Raw genomic sequence first — 20603 nt, 5'->3', positions numbered from 1 at the left:
TAAATGAAAGACTTTTTAGACAGGTTATTATTGGTCTCAAGTCTAATATTTTATTTCGAAATTGATAATTTTTTATTAATAAAAAATTATGATACTGAAGAAAAAATAATTTGTATATGATTTCTGGCAGATAGATATATATTTTACATAAATGCTTTATAATCTTTCTTTTACTCAAAAGGCCAAGCCTAATACCAAAAAGATGCATCTTCTGTAGAAGAATATTTCCACTGAATTATGAATAATGCTTGGTTATCTAATAACAAGTCAAAAGATAATAGATCTGATGAAACAGAGAAAGAAAGAATATCAAACATTGTTTCTTCTGTGATTCACGAATATGATGTTATAGACGACCCACCCTGTGCTTCCAAAATGGCCCAAAATGATCAACATGAAAAAGTTTTGACAAATGACCAATCAAAGCTGTCACAATCAGCAAATGAACAAATCATAATGTCATACCCAAGAATAAACTGTAGAGAAAAAATAGTTAGTATTTGCATTCATGAGCATCTATTTTAAAGAGAAATAGAGTACTTTCACATTAATTTATTTTCCCGTACATTTTCTATGTCATAATGCTATTGTTAATATGCTTCACAGTAAGAGTCAATTGTTTAATGACATCATTTACGCTGATTGGTGTCGGGTCATCAGACGAAACTCATTAAAAAAAAATGAACTGGAAACTTGTCTTTAGTGCTATGTCGATCATTCCTATAGATATCCGCCTGTAAAATCTACTATATTTTCTCTATTTTTGTGCTTATAAGGAGCACATTCTTAAAGATTAGCAGTTTATTTTTTAATAAACCTAACACAAATAAACTGCTGAACCTAAATTCATTTTTAAAGTATTAACATATTTGGCTTTGTCATTCATTTGTGTTAATTCTCAAGGTGCCAGTTCCATGTAATCTAAATTTCAGGAACAGAAGGTAAATGAAAACAAAATTGTTTGATATAAGTATCCAGAATATGGAGTTTGAAAAAATGATGGTGTAATAGCAATTTTAATTTGGGACAGCTTTTATGTGACGGGTGGATACAATAATGTGACCCTGTGTTCACTTCTATGAACCCCAAGCAATAATAATGCTCTGGAACAATTTATGATCTAACAGTCAAGTTGGTGACAAGTACCACTATATTTTTTAATGCAATTTTTTAGCTGAGAAGCATAAATATTGTATAAATACTTATTTCACAAAAAGGCATATTAATGCAAATACATTTCAGAAACTAATGTCCAGTAATCGCAAGGAAGTTTTAAAGAAACTTTGCACATATATATATCAAACATGTAAATACTTGTGTGTGTCTTCCTGGCTTGTAACTCTTATATTCTTTATTTTTTCTGTATGTTTCATAATTATAATTGTTAGTTGTATATGCATGTAGATTTGTATATTGTAAATTTTGTGTTTTTCTTTTTTGTTTCAAATGTTATTGTATCTCTGTACCGATGTTATGCAATGGCTGTTTGAGAATAAAGATATATATATATAACAATAATGATTGAACATATTCAACTTTACAATATGACACCTTAAAATAAAAGGTTTTTTAGGGTATATGTCAATGAAACAGCAAACAGACAACACATTTGTCAAGATAAGGTCTTCATGAAAAGACATGTGTTTATCATTTGTTTATACAATATGTTGAGATAAATTTATTTATTTGGAAAATTCAAGGATTTGTATAGTAAGTATTGTCTTACTATACAAATCCTTGGAAAATTCAATTACAGAGGGAACAGAACTTAAGAAACTGTTAATATTTAGCATGAATCAACACTTTCATAGGACAAGTCTTCAAAATTAAAACTAATTATATGCAATAATTATTTGGGTGTTCAAAGATAATAATTCATAGTTGTAACTTATTAAGTAGCAATATTTTATTTAAGTATTGCATTCATTGTTGTTCCATTAAAGGTAATGTGGCTAAAAATCATTAACCTAACAGGACAATAGCAATTGTAAAGTTATGTTTATGTACAAACTATGCATTCTAGAATTTTTGGAAGTTTCTTGAGATTTATTTGATTTTTTAATAGTGTTTTTTCTTACTTAACACAGGTGATATGTGTAGACCTCAGTTCAGAAATGGACAAAGTGACATTTAGATCTAGAGCTGGGTAGGTATATTAGCTTTTACAATTAGATTCAGAAAAAAAATAAGAAGATGTGGTATAATTGCCAATGAGACAATTATCCACCAAAGACCAAATGACGTAGAAGTTAGTATTTGTAGGACACTGTATCATCAGGAAATCATAGTTGAGTTGGTTTGATTTATCTTTGACATTTAGATCAAGAGCTAGGTCTGTATTTATCAGCTTTAATATTTATATCTGGAGCTGGATTGATATATAGCAGCAATTATACATATATTCAGAGCTGAGTAAGGTATTAAGCAGTTTTGACAGTAAGATCTAGAGCTGCTTAGGTATGGGTCACCTTAGAACTGAGTAGGTACTGGTCAGTTTAGACACTTTGATCTAGTGCAGTGTAAGTATATACTGGTATCAACTTAAACATTTTGACCTAGAAATGTTCGGGTATATATTAGCTTTGATGTTTGATGTTAGGGCTAGGTAAGTACCAATTACCTTTTGCTTTTAGATCTAGAACTTGGAAATCAGTTTAACACACAGCACTTGATTCTGTTGTAAAGGTATATAGATATAAGAAGATGTGGTATGAGTGCCAATGAGACAACTGTCCATCCAAGTTGACAGTTAGTCTATAGGTTCAGAATTGAGTTGGTATATATCAGCTTTGACATTAGATCCTGAACTTGGTAGGTAAGTTAACATATTTTAAATTTCACATATTGGCTTTTAACTATCAGAAAAAAGGGAATAAAAGTAATAAACTTTTGATATGGTATATTTTTTTAAATATTCAATATAAAAATAAGAAGATGTTGTATGATTGCCAATGAGACAACTATAGGTCACCATACAGCCTTCAACAATGTGTAAAACCCATACTGCATAGTCAGCTATAAAAGGCCCCGAAATGACAAATGTAAAACAATTCAAACGAGAAAACTAACAGCCTGATTTATGTACAAAATAATGGATGAAAAACAAATATGATACACAGCAACAAACGACAACCAATGAATTTCAGGCTCTGTATGTTCATATATACTTGCTTGTTTTGAGGAAAGATTTTTCAAAACAGTTTCCGTGGAAACAATTTAACATTGGTGGTTATACTTTTTTTGTTTCTGATAAGTTTTTTATATGAATTTTAAATAATTTATAATAAGCAGGATTTCATTGTTGTTATTTTTTATTTTTCAGTGATAAATGGACACCTCTTAAACTGGTAAAAAGAGCCTTAGGATTTTTTCTTCATAGTAAATCAAGAATAAATAAGTTACATGAATATTCTCTAGTCATTCTACATAACTCAGCAAAATGGGTAAGAAGCTTATTATTGCTAAAATAAAAAATTACCTGTTCTCAATAGTCTGAATAGTCTTTTTTAATTTTAGTTCATTTATATGTTTTGGAGTTTAGTGAAACGTCCATTTTCATTGAACTAGTACACATTTTGTATAGTGGCCAGCTGAAGCCCGCCATGGATGTGGGATTTTCTCGCTGTGTTGAAGACCCATTGGTGGTCGTCGGCTGTTTGGTCGGGTTGTTGTCTCTTTGACTCATTCCCCATTTCCATTCTCAATTTTAAATGCCAATTCTGTAATTTATTCTGTAATAAGAGATTCATTTGTATGAGTTATTTCCCCTTGGAGGGACATACATTTTATTTGCCAAGAAAAAGCAAATTTATCTGTGTGAAATGTGTAAGTTTTGCAAATCTTTTGATTTCATTTAATCTTTTGGTATGCTAGATACTTTTTGATATCAAAAAGTATTTTTCAATTTCTCTATCTTAAGAACCCAACACAAATATTATATTTAACATAAATTAATTGAACTGAAATTTTCACTTCAAAACACAGAAACATCTATTATTTTAGAAAGAAAAAAATCACTCAATCCCAAAAATGTATATTAATTGTAATTTTCATGCTTACCTTATCCAAACAAATTAAAAAGACAAAAATACACAATGTGACTCACAGCTTCAATATGAAGAAAAAAAAAACTACCTCAGATGTGATTTTTTTAAAAGTGTATACAGTGCCATGGACAGATGTGATTTTTTTAAAAGTTATACAGTGCCATGGAATATGTTCACCATATAATATACACTGAGGATTTCTTTGTCAGTCATAGTCATATGAATTCCTATAAAATCTGCATAGACCATAAATTCAGAAATGTTTGCATTGTTTTTATTATTGCAAAGCATTCACTAGATGCAGTATTCCATTACTTAGAACTTGCATTGTTGATTCTGGTCATATATTTGTTTGCAGCATTTTCTGAAATCACATTGACTTTTATCTGTTGATCGTCAATTGCAACTCATAATTGCATGCAATGATTTCTAAATTAACAGTAAGCATTCAAAACAGAAATATTTGAAATATGTCAATGTGTACAAAATATTTATTCTTATATTTTTCAGGTGAGAGATTTTACATCAAATCCAAAAGAAATTCTGTCGTTCTTCGAAGATGAGATATTATTAGATACAATCGCCTGTGAAACATTTGATGCATCATCATTATTTGATGTTTTGTAAGTACGCTAAATATTTAGATAGCACTCCATAGTTAGACAATAAAATTAGAATTTAACCACAAAATGTTTGATCATCTTCTATTCCTGGCTTTCTAAATACATTAAGCCAACTGTTTGTGTCATACATGTGCATACGTATGTAATCAGTATCTTCCTTAGATTTGATTTTCAAAAGTTAAAATGGTGAAATATAATTCCTTTTTTGTGTATCCATGGCAACATTCTGCATTTATTTACCATAAAATATTGCAAAAAGGGGCATGAAAATGTCACATATTCCCTCAAAATTTGGTTCAAACTAGAATTTCAATCTCTTTGAGTGGTATCTTTTCTGAAACTATTGACATTAATCTACCAAATGATTTAATAAAGATTGGGTGTCTTTCGCCTCATTTTTTCATAAAATTTAATCACTAAGTTCGTGCGACAAAAAGTTGGAAAAAAAACATTACAATAATTTCCAGACCAATGTCTCGTATGGATATGAAAATACAGACTGTCATACAGAAAACAGCCCATAATACATAGATTACACAACCTTGATGTTCCTATTAAACCCCAATGAAGGCTATATTAATCTTCAGCTATTCAAAAATGTATTTTATTGCACATTAGCTTTCATATTTAAAAAATCCACAGGGGCCAAAATGTGAAACTACACACCTAACTGTGGAGTTCTACTTTAACCACTCGAAGACAGAGTCAATCTTGGTTGTTAACATGACCTTTAACACTGTACATTTGCTGTAAAAGTGAAGAATGGGACTCTTATTGTTTTTTGTCATCTGTAGTGAATTTGGAGTTTCAGATTTTAAAATTCCTGTAGAGTTTAATGTTAAAAATTTAACCATTTCCTGATGGAGACACTTTATTTAAACAGATCTGAGATAATGTTTTCCTACTTCTTTAGACATTTTTGCCTACAAGTCTTGGAATTAATTTTAAAAGGTCCTCCATTGTAGCTTGAGGGATTATGATTAAGTCAACATATAGGTCTATATCTGAGAGAAACTCCAGATGTTCATGAATGTTACTTCATTGCTACTATTCTTTCATTTAACCAAAACATTCCTAGAACAATTGGATCAGCATGACTTACATGTCTAGCTGAGTGGCATGATTGCTATTTCATTTTCAGTTCAAAATTTTGGAAATCTCCTGTTAGTTACTTTGATTAACTTGAATGCCCATAGTTAAACATGCAAAAAAGTTTCAAAACAGAATAAGACAATGTCCCGCTTGTTCAAAATATATTGTGATTTTATTAGGCAGTATTGTCCTTTTTGTGCCATTTCAATAGGAAAATCAGAAAACAACAAATAAATTTGATATTTAAGTTTAATTTCTACGTGATTCAGGTTGATATGGCTTGGAATTATCACTTGATTTATTTTCAGTTTGCAAAATTTCAAAGAAATGTATGTAACAATGTAAAATGTCCCAATTTTTTTATTATCTATCATTTATATGTGAAATGACAGTTAAGTAGTGACTATAATTTAGATACATATATATATTTTTAGGTTGAACAGATTAGAATTACCTGCAGTGGAAGGAGATGTTTCTGTTACACCACCACCATATATTGTTCGCGTTTTAATGATTTATGGCAGATCACATTGTCCAATAGAATTCAGAAAAAAAGAGGTACGAAAATATATTTAACCATTATGCACTTATTTTTAGTCATTCTGTCATAAATGTTTTATCCAGCAAAGAAGAGACTTAAAGTATTTAAACAGGCAAATCCTAACATTGCAGAAACATTTTGTCGTTCTATTCTGTAGAATACAATATTGCTGAATGAAATCTACGCTGAAGTACAGCTCCCAATATTACAGTTAATGACAGCATAGTTTCATATTAGAATCTGTGCCAGTCTTAATTATTATTTTTTGCTTGTACTTGTGTTTTTTTCATTTGTAATACCTTTTTACTGAGTATAGTACCAGTACTTTTCCTTGATTTTTATTATGCATACTTGTATGTTCCCCGTGTGATTTCATTGGGGAAGGGCTGAGGTTTGAAAAAAAGGTGTAGCCCTGCCACGCGTTTATGTCTGCACTGGAACCTAATAATTAGTTGTTCATGTTTTTGTGTCTGCATTAAGTCCGATTGTCTTTTGTTACATCTCATTGTTTATTGTCGTTTGGGGAATTTGTTACATCTCATTGTTTATTGTCGTTAGGGGAATTTGTTACATCTCATTGTTTATTGTCGTTTGGAGAATTTGGTGCTGAAATCAGGTCTTTGATAGTCTATGTTAAATTAAACTTTTTTATACTTGGAGTCATTTAAAGTTTGACATATTGAATTAGCAACTCTCTATTGTTGACAGTGTGTTGACCTCTGGATGTCTTTTGGTTATATTTGTGGTTTGGTTTCTGTCTAATTAAAAAAATTATATGGTCAGAATAGGGACATAAGATATAATGCCCAATGTTTGGAGAGGCAATCTCTACTTTTAAAAGAAGACGTGAACTTTTTGAGTGTTCAGTGGGACTGAGTAGGTGAACAAAACAAAAGCAATTGCCATTACCCAGCAAAATATCCAAATTTACTGCCCTTCATCCAGCTTACCTTCTTTACAAAACCTTCATTGTTCCTTTTTGTTTATGTGATATATTTGCTACTGGATCAAAATAAAAACAGAAATCAATCAAATATTATTTTGTTTATGTATTTCTATTCTTTGCAGTCTTTCAAACAGCTTGATTCTTCTCCATATTTCTTTGTTGATGTGATGTATATACATGAAGCTCCATCAGAAGAAAATAAATGTGAGGTATGAATGCTCTTGTTATTAATCGACTGAGTAAAATAAGGTAGTTCTCCAAGTTATAATCCCTAAAATTAGTATTTTTTTTATGTTGAACAAAATGTAAAAATAATACATGAAATGGCACATATTTCATTATTAAATGCACAATTTTTCAAAGATTAAAGTAGTGATAAACTATAGAACTGAAAAACAAAAACCCCACAAAGCATCAAACTTCTATAATCTTTAACAGAAAAAATAAAATGACACAAAAAAGCTAAGAAGCATTTGAAAATAGCTGTGCCAAAATTAAAGAAATTTGAAGTAATAATCTGCTTCTGCAAGATAATGGCTTCAATCAACAAATTCATTATACTGCCATGGATTTTGGTGGAGTCACACCAAAAAATCAATCAATCAAACACTTTACTTTAATCAAGAACGCACTGAACTTACAAAGCCACAGACATACAAATATATTTGAGCTAAATAACCTAAATATGCTTTAAAAAGTAGCCCAAAAACACCAAATGTCAATATTCCTGATATTATTATAATATATGAAAAAGATATTTAAACAGAATAATTGGACTATTCACTATTCAATTTTGTATAGACTTCATATCAAATGTCATCATAATTGTTTATTTTACTCTGTAGATGATTTTTGACAGCCTTTGTGACTTTGATGAGAAAGGAATGTCTTACATATTTGAAGCGGCTAGAAATCCCACTAAATTTTACGACCAGATGTCACAGTTATTAGCTCATCCCTTACAAAGGCCTTTACAAAAAGACATTGCTTGTAGACTTCATAATGTAGCAGAACTTGTAGAACAATCTTCATCTTCATCTTCATGACTTGTTCATAAATGTTTTTGAATGATGTTCATAAGCATTTTCAGCATAGGTTGTAATAAAAAAAGTGTTATCAGATCTGAGACATAATAAACTGAAATGTATGTGTCCATTCTCTTTGTATGTGTAGTTTGTTTAAATTATAGTTGAAATACTTCCTGCTGAACAATAAACATCTAATATTTAGTCAATCTGTAATATTTTAACATTATAATAAAGTTTTGATACTGACGTAAGATGGTAATAAATGGGGATTATCCCAAGGAAGGTTTTAAACCCAATCTCTGATGGTGGTTATACCTGTTTACTTCTGTCCACCTCTTGCTCTCCATCTATCTTAGTGATTTTTTTCTCAGGAACTACAAATCAGAGCCTGCTGAAATTTGGTATTAAGCTTCATGTGAGCATTCTCTACTGTGTAATGCATTTTCACATTCATCACTTATCAACTTTCTGTTAACAAAATACTGAAGTATTCTTGCACATAATGGCCATGTATGAATTTTTTGACACATTTTTCTTAGTATCTACTAACCATGTGATTGTTTCCAGATTCTTCACTTAACAACTTACTGTTTACCAAATAATTTACTGTGGATTCAATATTATTTGTGGGATGCCAATTGTCATGGATTTCTTGTGTAAAGTTGAATTTTGAATTTTAATGCCCAAGAAAAGTAATAATTTCCTATATGATTGTATGAAAACTTTAGCACAACCACAAAAATGAAAATTTTCATCAATCCACTTAAATTTATACCCAAGAAAATAAATTAATTCACAGTACATTTTTACACATTTGGGCTATGTATGAAAATTTTGCCACATTTTTCTCAGGAACTACAAATCAAGGCTTTCTGAAATCTGGTATCAAGCTTCATGTGAGAATGCCGTAGTGTGTTATTCCTTTTCAGATCCATTGCTCATTAACTTCCTGTTTACTGATTACTCATAGCAGGGTTATCATTTGTGAGCAATAGCTCACAGCTCAGCATGTTTTCATTGTTAGACTGTTATCACAACTGATATCTTAATACAGTTGACTGTATGGAAAATTCACCCCTTTCTGTATGGAAATAGCACTTCAATATGACAACACTCCAATGCCAATATATCTTCTTTAAAAATAAGGAGATGTGGTATGATTGCCAATGAGATAACTATTCACCAGAATCCAAATGATGCCGATGGGATGATAACAACTATAGGTCACCCTTCATCCTTCAACATTAAGCAAACCCCTCGCCACAAAGTCGTCTTTGTTTATTAATGGATATACAATCTAATATTTTGCATGTATTATTGGTCTAATATTGATACTTTTCTTGTAATGCATTGCTGGTTTCCTGGACATGCTACTGGAATCTGTCCAATGAACTTTCTTTGTGATTGATACAGAGCTTAAGAATCATAGCCAGCTGTTAATATGAGATGTCATTTCTTGGGTGTGTCTGTATGAATAGTAGTTATATGAAGATTAATCATGATTTGGTAAAAAAAAATCACACCAAAATATGTGTTGCCTTTTTAAGGTCCGTCAGTATAGTTTACCTATTGCTTATAGTATTTGAGATAGAGGATTGACCATGTAAACTTAACCTTGATCACTGACCACCTTATTTGTATAAAGCTTTATATAAATAGTTGATGCTGCCACCAGATTGTAATCCCTTTGTCTGACATTCACGACTAAGTATGTCAGATAGAAACAACAACCACTGAATAACAGGCTGCTGTCTTGGGATAGGGGCCGATAGGCACATATACAATGTGATGAGGATAAACATGTTTGTGAGCTCTCAATCCTCTGCTAACCTTGGACAGTGGTGCAACAGCACAAATACAAAACAAACTGTAGAAATCAGTATGAAATGGTCTAACTAATCTGATAAGGCTATTTTCCCAAGGTCTACAAGACTCCATTATTCAAAATTCAATGTATCCTGTAAACCAAAACATAGAAGCTGTCAATCTATGAGAGCTATCTGTATGTCATGTATAAAAAATCTGTAAGTATTAGCTTGTACTTGGATGGTTCCCGGTATTCAGAAAATATCTTCAAGAAAATTGCCTTGTATATTTGAAGACCTAAGAAAAATGTACAGCTGTCAACCTAGCACTAAAACATTACACCTTCATTGTTATATCTACCAATTTTTACCATTTAATATTGTGATTTTATCTTAATGATGTCAAGCCATATAAGCACATTTTCAGAAGCCTGTAAACATTTTGTCATGTTTACATATGTGTTAATTTTAAATCTTACAACTTGCTCATCCATTTTTATTACCCTTTGCAATGCCAATAAGTCATATTTTTCCCTTTCAAAATGCCTTAATATCCCATGACTGCTATTTTCAACTTGATTTGACGTGCAACATGAAATGTGGTGGTTAAGGGAAAAACAAAGTAAATTGCATAAAATTTAATTTCTCCTATATAAATGATTGACACATTACTATAAATATTAAACAAAAAACAATCATAAAGGTTATACAACAACAAAACTTTAAAATCGGTGGTTTCACCCATTACAGGCAAATATCTTATTATTAAGCAAATTAGAATTATATTAAAAAAAAATGCTTTACAAAATGCTATATTCCTTGGACACTGCTATAAAATATAGACAAATGCTTAATACTCATGAACTGTGAAGAAATTTAGGTTATGGGATAGAGCATTGTTCCATCAAAACATACATGGGACCCATGGAAGGTAACTTGAATCAGCTACCATGGATGTGTTTGGAATAATATGTTGTACACACATTTTTTTATTTATGCTGACTGTCTCCAAATTGCTTCTAAGGGTGGCTTCTCTATTTTCAAAGTGCTTTCCATGGTTTCCATGTATATCAAACAAATTTAAAAATTGTTTACTTAAAGACTCATTCTTTATAGTTGTATTCCTTTTTCCCTGCTTTAGATAGTTTAAATATAAAATCTGTGACTGAATGATAAGGAATGACATATATACAAATAAATTACATAAGTCATGAAGAATAGATATATACAATGATTGCACCAATACACAAGGAATTAACTATTAAATGATTTCATTATTCTTTTTACAATTTCTTATTTTATTTTTATTTAGCAATTTAGAGTAAATCAATAAATAAAATCCTCCATAAATTTACATACTTTGTAAAATGAAGAATGAGAATCTAAAACAAATTCTAATATGGTCCAAATTTAAATTTCTTATACAGGTTCTAATTAGATTTCAGAGAATTCTGAAAAAACTGGAGAGCATTTTGTTTTAGAAGTTCATGAAAATGCATGTTATATATGAGTAAATGTAAATGATATTCAACAACACAAGTTTGACAATCAAATATCTTGCTCCGTTTTGGATAGATGTAGTAGGGTACAAACAAATCATGTATCATCCTCCAGTTTATATACGGTCATATTTGACGATGTGATAATGATTCCATACAACTAGCAATAATCAAAACAGATTTCAATAAATAATACAAAACATGAAATCAGATGATACATATTAAACCTATGCATCAATACAAGTAAAAGTTATTGTTGACAATGACTCTAGCTATACACAAAGCTGAACATTTAATCTCAGAAAATAAGAAACAGGTAGACATAATTTGTAAAAATAAATGTTATAATGACTGTATTATTCATAATATAAAGTCTTTTTGTTTTCTCCGTGATAGTTCTTAATATATTGTTATATTGTAGTTTTGATAAGAGAACATGGTTCATGATTTATAACATATATGTATAACTTTATACAAAAATCTACATTAATTTTTAATTGGCTTAAGTAGTTATCGGGGTCAAAACATTCTTAAAATACAATACACAAAAGACACACACTGTAGCTAGGAAAACAGTCAAACCTACTTTTGTGGGCCCTGTATAAAGGAAATCACTAGGAGTAGCTAGGGATACAGTCCAAACTGCTTCTGTTGGCACCTGTATAAAGGAAATCACTAGGAGTAGCTAGGGATACAGTCCAAACTGCTTCTGTTGGCACCTGTATAAAGGAAATCACTAGGAGTAGCTAGGGATACAGTCCAACCTGCTTCTGTTGGCACCTGTATAAAGAAAATCACTAGTAGACAGGGATACAGTCCAAACTGCTTCTGTTGGCACCTGTATAAAGGAAATCATTAGTAGATAGGGATACAGTCCAACCTGCTTCTGTTGGCACCTGTATATAGGAAATCACTAGGAGTAACTTAAGATCAGTCAAACATGTTTAAGTAACACCTGTATAAACTTATCATAAAGGACAAATAATTGTCTTCCTTTGGATAGCACATATATCTAGGTTTGATTATATGAATATAAATGTTAAGGTGCACTTGATCTGCCTGTCATGGGATTTGTAAGTTACCCCTGAGAGGCTGGATTGTTTATCTCTGATACAACAACAAAATTGACCACTATTATGAAAAGTAATGCACAAATAAAACAAACATTTTAAGTATACTGTGTGCTAATCAGCTATTGAAAATAAGGTATGATGAAAATTTAAATAGAACACCTTATTTTGATATTTAGAGGGAAAAAAATCAAATGTAAAAAGTTGGTTTAAGCCTTGCTGTAGTTCGTTAGGTATGTGTTTAATAAATCCTAAGACTTGTGTCTAATGGCAGCAATAATTTGGATGCTATAATAAAATTGAGAATGGAAATGGGGAATGTGTCAAAGAGACAACAACCCGACCATAGAACAGACAACAGCAGAAGGTCACCAACAGGTCTTCAATGCAACGAGAAATTCCCGCACCCGGAGGCGTCCTTCAGCTGGCCCCTAAACAAATATATATACTAGTTCAGTGATAATGAACATAAACACATAACTTAATATTACATATCAAAGTTTGATGGTATTTTCTTAAGACAAGTGCTTTATGATATATTGTTTATATCTTTAAAAAAATCATTTGTTCTTAATATATTTTCTGTAAAAATAAATTGAAGTTGACAAACAATTGTGTAGATATTAGCACAGTGGTTCATGTGAGCAGATCATTATAGGGTTTAATAGTGGCAATTGACAAACCTCTTTTATTTCCAAGAAAAATGTTTCTACCATTCCCTTCTAATTAAAAATAATGCCTTTTGGCACAGCTGCTTATTTTTTTTATTTAAGTTTCACAATACAAAGAATAAATATTTCTTTTACAATCAAAGCTATATTTCATATGATAACTACAGTATCCATGGTATGTGCCCTTAAGATGAATTTTGCATATAAAAAGGGTGCTTTGTTTGTTTTAAACCATATCCTTTTCAAAATTTTAGGAAACACTGAACCAAACATTATAAATACAATGTAAAAAAAACCGGTATTTTCCAAGAAACCTATACTTTTATTTCTATACAATCTAGTTTCTTGAAAAATCTTTCAAGAACAATAATTCAAAATATAAATATTGTTTGCATTAAAATAAAATCCCACTTGCTGGCTGACAATGTGTCATCACCAGGATGAATAGTCCAGATCTTCATTTCCAAATACAAAGAAGTATCCCAGTATTGTAAGGAATACCACAAGGTTACCAGCTAACACCAAAGCACATGCTCCCCAGTCAATCTGAAAAATAAAAACAAGAGGCCAGCTTAAAACAATTTACTACTTGGACTTATTTACAAACAAACTCCATGTAACCAAATCTGAAATATGACAGTATTTACTGAATAAGTCAGGACTACATTCACAAATAGTAAGTGCATGCTAAGTATATCACCATAAATAAAAGTGAATTTGTATTAAGTCAGACCAAACCAACTCCCAAGCAAAGACCAACCTACATTCATCACAGGAAATCTGATATGTAATAAATTTCACCAATAAAAACAAGGGGCAAAAACTAAGTCTCAACAAAGGAAAAAATGTGTTTATTATTTTGTACATAAATCAGGCTTTAAGTTTTCTTGTTTAAATAGTTTTACATTTGTCATTTTGGGGCCATTAATAGCGAACTATGCGGGATGGGTTTTGCTCTTTGTTCAAGGCTGTGCTGTGACCAAGGAATTGTACATTTAATCTTAAATATACAACTCCTTGCTGTGACCTATAGTTGTTCGGTTCTAAGTCATTTGGTGGAGAGTTGTCTCATTGGCAATCATATCACATCTAATTATTTCTAAAGAAAGGGTCTTATCTGGCCTTAAATATGGTACCAATATTAAAGTAAACATACACTATCACAAACCTGTTAAAACAATATTATGTAATGGGGTATTCAGGAAGTTGAGAAAACTTTTACATTCCAGGCAGATCTTTCATAGCCTCTGTTAAAAATTGATTTACAACTTTTTTTATATTGAGAGGTTGGAGAGCTTGACATATTGTTTAAACACCTGTTGTTAATAAACTGTTAACACAGAGATATGTCTCGCCTATTTGTTATTTTGACAATGCAAATGTTGAAATTAAAATAGCAATACTTTAACATGTAAGTTATGCAAATATTCAAAGTCAATGAACCATGACTGAAGGTACAGGGCTAAACAATCTCCATGGAAATGAGATGTGCCAATGCTAATACAACTGCAAACCAAATACCATTGACTTTTCATAAGTCGTTCCATTTAAACAGACCTAAAGCAAATATTAACTTGTAAACTATGTAAAAGTTTCAAAGTCAATGAACCATAATAAGGGGGTGGGGTTATATAATCTCCATGGAAATAAAACTTGCAAATGCCAATACATTTGCATACCGAATATCATTGACTTATTTTATTTTTTTTTTAACATTAGTGGTTCATCTTAAACTGACCTAATCACAAACTAATACATGTAAACTAAGCAAAAGTTTCAAAGTCAATAGACTATGACTAAGGGGTAAGGACCCAATATTCTCCATGGAAATGAGATGTGCTAATGCTTATACAACTGCATACCAATTATCATTGACCTACCACTAACAGTTCCCCTTAAACTGACCTAATCACAAACTAATACATGAAAACTAAGCAAAAGTTTCAAAGTCAATAGACCTTGACTGAGGGGGTGGGGCCAAATAATCTCCATGGTAATGAGATGTGCCAATGCTAATACAACTGCATACCAAATATCATTCACCTACCACTAGTGGTTCCCCATAAACTGACCTAATCACAAACTAATACATGAAAACTAAGCAAAGTTTCAAAGTCAATAGACCTTGACTGAGGGGGCGGGGCCAAATAATCTCCATGGTAATGAGATATGCCAATGCTAATACAACTGCATACCAAATATCATTGACCTACCACTAGTGGTTCACCATGAACTAGACCTAATCACAAACTAATTCATTGTTGACACCGCGGCCGACGCCGGAAACAGCATACCTATGTCTCGCTTTTTGACTCCGTCAAGGTGAGACAAAAACCATATGTTGACCTCTAGATGTTTTTGTGTAATAGAGTTTCATTTCTCATTGACATATCTCTTTTATTCAAATCAATCTTTTTATAACACAGCCATATATATAACCATTGCAACAAAGGTTTATAAAAAAATTGAAATTTTTATACTTGAGTGCTTGAAGATCCTTTTGCATAAGCACAGTAATTTGGTTATTTTATAGTGTATGTCTAGTTTTTATGCCCTCACCGTAGCGGAGGGGGCATTAAGCTTTACCTTTGTACGTCCCGAAATTGGTTTCCATTCTCTAACTTTAGTTTGCCTCAACCAAATGTTATGAAACTTATCCACAATGCTTAATACCACAAAACACAGACCAAGTTTAAATTTGGGTGTGTCACTTTTTTTCTTTCTAAAGTTATGTCCCTTTACAAATGGAAAAATTGCTGAATTTTCGTTTCCGTTCTCTAACTTTAGTCTGCCTCAACCAAATGTTATGAATCTCATACACAATGCTTATTACCACCAAACACAGATCAAGTTTGAATTTTGGTGGTGTCACTTTTACTGTTCTAGAGTTATGCCCCTTTACAAATGGAAATATTGCTGAATTTTTTGTTTCCGTTCTCTAACTTTAGTTTGCCTCAACCAAATGTTATGAAACTTATACACAATGTTTATTACCACAAAACTCAGATCAAATACGAATTTTGGTACTGTCACTTTTACCGTTCTTGAGTTATGTCCCTTTATAACTTTATATGCAAGCCCCCAGGGGTATCATCTGTCTCCCATGGATACATTCCCCATTTATTTTTAATTTTATGTTAGTGTACTGTATACTTTTGGCTTTAAAAAGTCTTATTCTAATAAAAAAGAAATCCTTTACTATCTTGTTTAAATGCAATACGTTTGCTAACAGTTTATAGTAAACATTCGTTCCAGCAAATTCATTATATAAGTAGGCAATGAAATAATATGTTTATATAATTTTACTCACAGTATTTACATGTGCCAATACAACGGGAAGTCCAATAGCTGATATTACAATGCCTGTAGTTATGAATATTGCAAGTTCTACACAGGCACTACTTGCTGTGTCCAGACTATCAGACATACGTTTAGATATTACTGTAGGTAGTGGTGACAGGAAGTAGAAAATTAACACAAACATTGGCCACCAGTTACTGAAATATATAGAAAATTAATACAATCGATTCTGGTTATTTGCATAGCCTATTTGTCAGACAAAATTATGCAATTAAGCAGAGTATGCTTTTATCTGAAATGCCAAATTACGGCGTCAATTAACATCGATAGTAAAAATCAGTAAAGGAAATCCCTGAAAAAAGACGAAGAGCAGTGATCCACTTGCATCGTGTTGAATGATGATTTATTCTAATAAAAGTTATTTAACTGATGTCATATATGTTATTGTCTTTCAATTCTACCAATAAAGTTTATAAACACATTTTGTTTTAGTTTTTTGCGTACCAACGTTTCCTTTACCTGGGATATAAATATAGAACCAATTGTTCTAAAAATAGATTTGTTTCTATGACCCGTATGTTCAATGAAACATTATTAAGCTTTGATTAAAAAACTATTCAACAATTCTTCACAGTTTATTGTCAATTTACAGACTGCCACAATGAACAGAGAAGATTTAAGATGATTGATTTAGAATACACAAGTATTGAGAGTTATCAATCAATTCTTTGTGTAATATTATTAAGATGAATACTTTAAACCCCATCAATATGATTATCATTCCAATATATTATTATTTCCAAAATTTGTTGTTTTTACAATACTGTCCCAGCAATTTCAAACAGGGTTCTCACTAAGGCGATTCCATGAGCCCTGGACTCATGAAAATCTGTCATTTTCAAAAGAGATGAGTCCAAAGATGCATCAAGATTATAAAATGTACCAACTGAGCACAAATATTATCATTTTATGACAAAAATTTCAAATTCATCAAAACCTGATGTCATTTCCTTGCTCTATTTTGTCATTGGAACTGAAATATTAATAATATAGCAAAAAAATTTCATCTTCTCACTTTTGGACTCACCTGGCCAAAAATGATCCGAGTCCCTGGGCTCGCCTTCAAAATTCCTTAGCTAGAACACTGAATTTATTCTACATTCTATTATGACATCCAGTCTACTTGTTTTGTCATGTGCATGATACATTTGTATGTTCAGTAAATCATGTAGAATAAAGACAGAACAATACTGTTGTAAAATGAATAGTTAATGGTGTTGTTCAATGTAAGATAAATTCTGGGGAATTATGCATACATTTTCCTACTAAAATAGAAATAATTTAAAGCATTACACTGTTTATCTCAAATTTTAGCAAGGGTTGGGTCTATACTTTCCAAAATGTACCCCTAACTTCACTGCATTCCATCCAGGACAAAATTTTCACAAAAATATGGTCTACCCAATGTAATATTTCCCATAAACAAAGGGCTATCATAAATTATTTAATCATACAAACATGACAAATTAAGTTTCAATTAGAAGGTTTTCTATAGTAATCAAGAATAAACAGAATAGACTACATCATCTACTTACTCATATAAAGCACATCCAAGTACTAAGAATGTCACACCAACTGCTGCAGCAAAAGCCATAGCAATCAATCTGTAAAAAGACATAAGAGATTGTACGATTAAATGAAATTTAACTTTGACATTTTTTAGTTTCCAGTCATAGGCTGTTGATGTTTGTGAAAAACTATACATATCATCATCACTCAATCTATTCTAATTTAATTTTACTTTAATAACCTACATAAATTAACTCAAGTTATCTTGTAGATGTACAAATAATCTTTTTGGTAACATACACACTGTCAACAAGGATATGTTTCATGAGCATGATCAGTATTTACCATTAAATCTCCTCTCTACAAAGCTGTAGTCAAATTTGATATAAACACTTTAACAAATACTGATAATGCTTATAATAGAACACTTAAGTTTAATGTATATTATAAATACTTACGCTACAATTAGTTCCATCAACAGCAAAAGAAAGGAAAGAACATGAAAAAGAATATATCAATATGTAGGATTTATATCATCAATAAACTTTATATATTTTGTATATTCCATGACTTAGTATGAAATTATTTTTTTGCATATAAGATAATGATTTTTGTCCTAAAATGGCAAACAAATTATTAAAAAAATATACTATTTCTCTCAAAGTGATGCTTTATGGTTGATTTTATAGAATAAATTAAACTTGTGCAAGTCAAATCAAAGTTTATAAGCAAAACACAAGATCGTACTAGTATGCATTTTCACAAGTTATATACTAATAATATTAAACTGATAAATTTCCTTAAAATTCTATATCAGTTAAATGTATATAATGTCACAATGACATGTTTTCTTCCTAGAATAAAGCTAGTCCAAGATACTCGAGCTAAACTCCCAAAATGATTCCCCTGTCACCATGTAATGCAATGGCAAGGTCTATGATTTGCTTAGGGAAACCCAAATAAATATTTGTTTAAAAAATCAAAATTTATACAATGGCATTATATGGTGAAGATTCTGATAAAGTTTCATTTAATTCTAAATAAAGGTTGAGGAGGAGAAGTGGGGATGTGATGAAGTCCATGTCATGCCATAGTTAATCCCAAAAAATGTATTCAGATGAAAAAATACACAGTCCGTAAATTAAGATACAATCCATGTAAACAAAATGATCCTTTGAATAAACTTATTCTTAAAGTCTATCAATTTAACACAGTAGAAAAATCTTCAAATATTGTTTTTATTGGTATTAATATTGATTTTGTTTTTGAAAAATTAAAACATAACTAAACATATATTGCTATACATGCTATATATCATGTATATCATCCTACATCCTGTCAATACTGTTTACTTATATTTTGGCATTGCACAAGATCCTGCGTTTCTCAAAGTGTTTATGACGTCTTTACACTCAATCTGTTGGATGTGTAATGATTGATACTTTAGTTTGGGAAAACATGATTAATTTATTAGCTTTGATCTAGCTTTCAATATAGTTCAGTGGTTTTCGTTGGTTCACGTCATACTTGATTTTCATTAATTGTTTTGTTATAAAAAGTAAGCCATAGTTTACTCAGTTGAATTCTTTCACATTTGTCATTTCTGGCCTTTTATAGCCGACTATACAGTATGGGATTTTCTTATTGTTGAAGGCCAAACTGTTGCCTTTAATTGCTTACATCCACTTCATTAGAACTTTGGTGGATAGTTGTCATATTGGCAATCATACCACATCTCCTTATTCTAATATTACTTGACTTTTACACAAGCATAGCTGTTGATTTTGTATCCACAAAAAATGAAAAAGACAAAAGGACAGTTTATGATGTCCCCGCCAAACATGATTTCAATTTTAGCGTAACATAGGTATTGTACTATTATAGTCCTTGCCATAAACCTTTTCAAAATTTGTAATTACAACACTTAAAATATTCATACCATGGACTATACAACACAATATACATGACATAACATACATTTTGTACTAAACAATATGGGATAACTGACTCAGGCAAATGTGAATATGGAACCCAGGTCTAACAGGTATGTGGGCAAACGTACAGGGTTTCCCCTGGGTCAATTTTCTTTTTCGCCACCTCTTTCGCAAAAACATTATATTTTTCGCCATCTAACATAAACATATTTTTCGTTTAAAACTTTCCTTCTTTCTAGCAAAAAAAAAAATCAGTTTGTCACATTGTTATCTATTATAATTCTTAATAATTTTCTTTTAATCTACATTGTAATGAATAAACACTCAATAATAACAAACATTTAATTTTTAAAAGAAACTAACTTTGCAATATAGATCATGAAACCACTATTTTTTACTTCTGCCGCAGAACATGGGATTCATGAACAATAAGTTTATCGGATACTTCCTGTCTAGTTAAAGGATAAAGACTAAAGTCA

General features: G+C 30.9%; 2 protein-coding genes across 2 annotated transcripts; one reads left to right on the top strand and one right to left on the bottom strand.

The window, feature by feature from the left end:
* The first annotated feature begins 181 nt into the window (after positions 1-181).
* On the top strand, positions 182-8522 carry LOC127736067 (BRISC and BRCA1-A complex member 1-like). The gene is made up of 7 exons (XM_052246571.1): positions 182-492; positions 2088-2146; positions 3323-3443; positions 4557-4669; positions 6196-6319; positions 7371-7457; positions 8094-8522. Exons 1-7 carry the CDS (start codon positions 238-240, stop codon positions 8292-8294), a joined length of 960 nt encoding a protein of 319 aa, XP_052102531.1. The 5' UTR covers positions 182-237; the 3' UTR covers positions 8295-8522.
* Positions 8523-13124: 4602 nt separating this feature from the next.
* LOC127736106 (leptin receptor gene-related protein-like) lies at positions 13125-18698 on the bottom strand. Its single transcript, XM_052246656.1, has 4 exons — positions 18649-18698; positions 18217-18285; positions 16632-16818; positions 13125-13867 (listed from the first exon to the last, which is right to left on the bottom strand). The coding sequence occupies exons 1-4, from the start codon at positions 18663-18665 to the stop codon at positions 13754-13756; spliced, it is 387 nt and encodes a 128-aa protein (XP_052102616.1). The 5' UTR covers positions 18666-18698; the 3' UTR covers positions 13125-13753.
* Positions 18699-20603: the final 1905 nt, after the last annotated feature.

This window comes from Mytilus californianus, unplaced genomic scaffold (genome assembly GCF_021869535.1).
Source record: "Mytilus californianus isolate M0D057914Y unplaced genomic scaffold, xbMytCali1.0.p SCAF_1, whole genome shotgun sequence".
Classification (NCBI taxonomy): Eukaryota; Metazoa; Mollusca; class Bivalvia; order Mytilida; family Mytilidae; genus Mytilus; species Mytilus californianus.
Note: the sequence above shows the minus strand (reverse complement) of the source record. Positions and strands in the feature narration are given on the sequence as shown.

Bases quoted from the DNA above. Each gene is read 5' to 3' on its own strand.
- LOC127736067 (XM_052246571.1), top strand. From the start codon at position 238: ATGAATAATGCTTGGTTATCTAATAACAAGTCAAAAGATAATAGATCT. The intron at 493-2,087 runs GTTAGTATTTGC...TACTTAACACAG, and splicing joins TAAACTGTAGAGAAAAAATA to GTGATATGTGTAGACCTCAG. The intron at 2,147-3,322 runs GTAGGTATATTA...TTTATTTTTCAG, and splicing joins ACATTTAGATCTAGAGCTGG to TGATAAATGGACACCTCTTA.
- LOC127736106 (XM_052246656.1), bottom strand. The intron at 16,819-18,216 runs GTAAGTAGATGA...TATATATTTCAG, and splicing joins CTTGGATGTGCTTTATATGA to TAACTGGTGGCCAATGTTTG. The intron at 13,868-16,631 runs GTGAGTAAAATT...TTTATTTTTCAG, and splicing joins TATTGGCACATGTAAATACT to ATTGACTGGGGAGCATGTGC.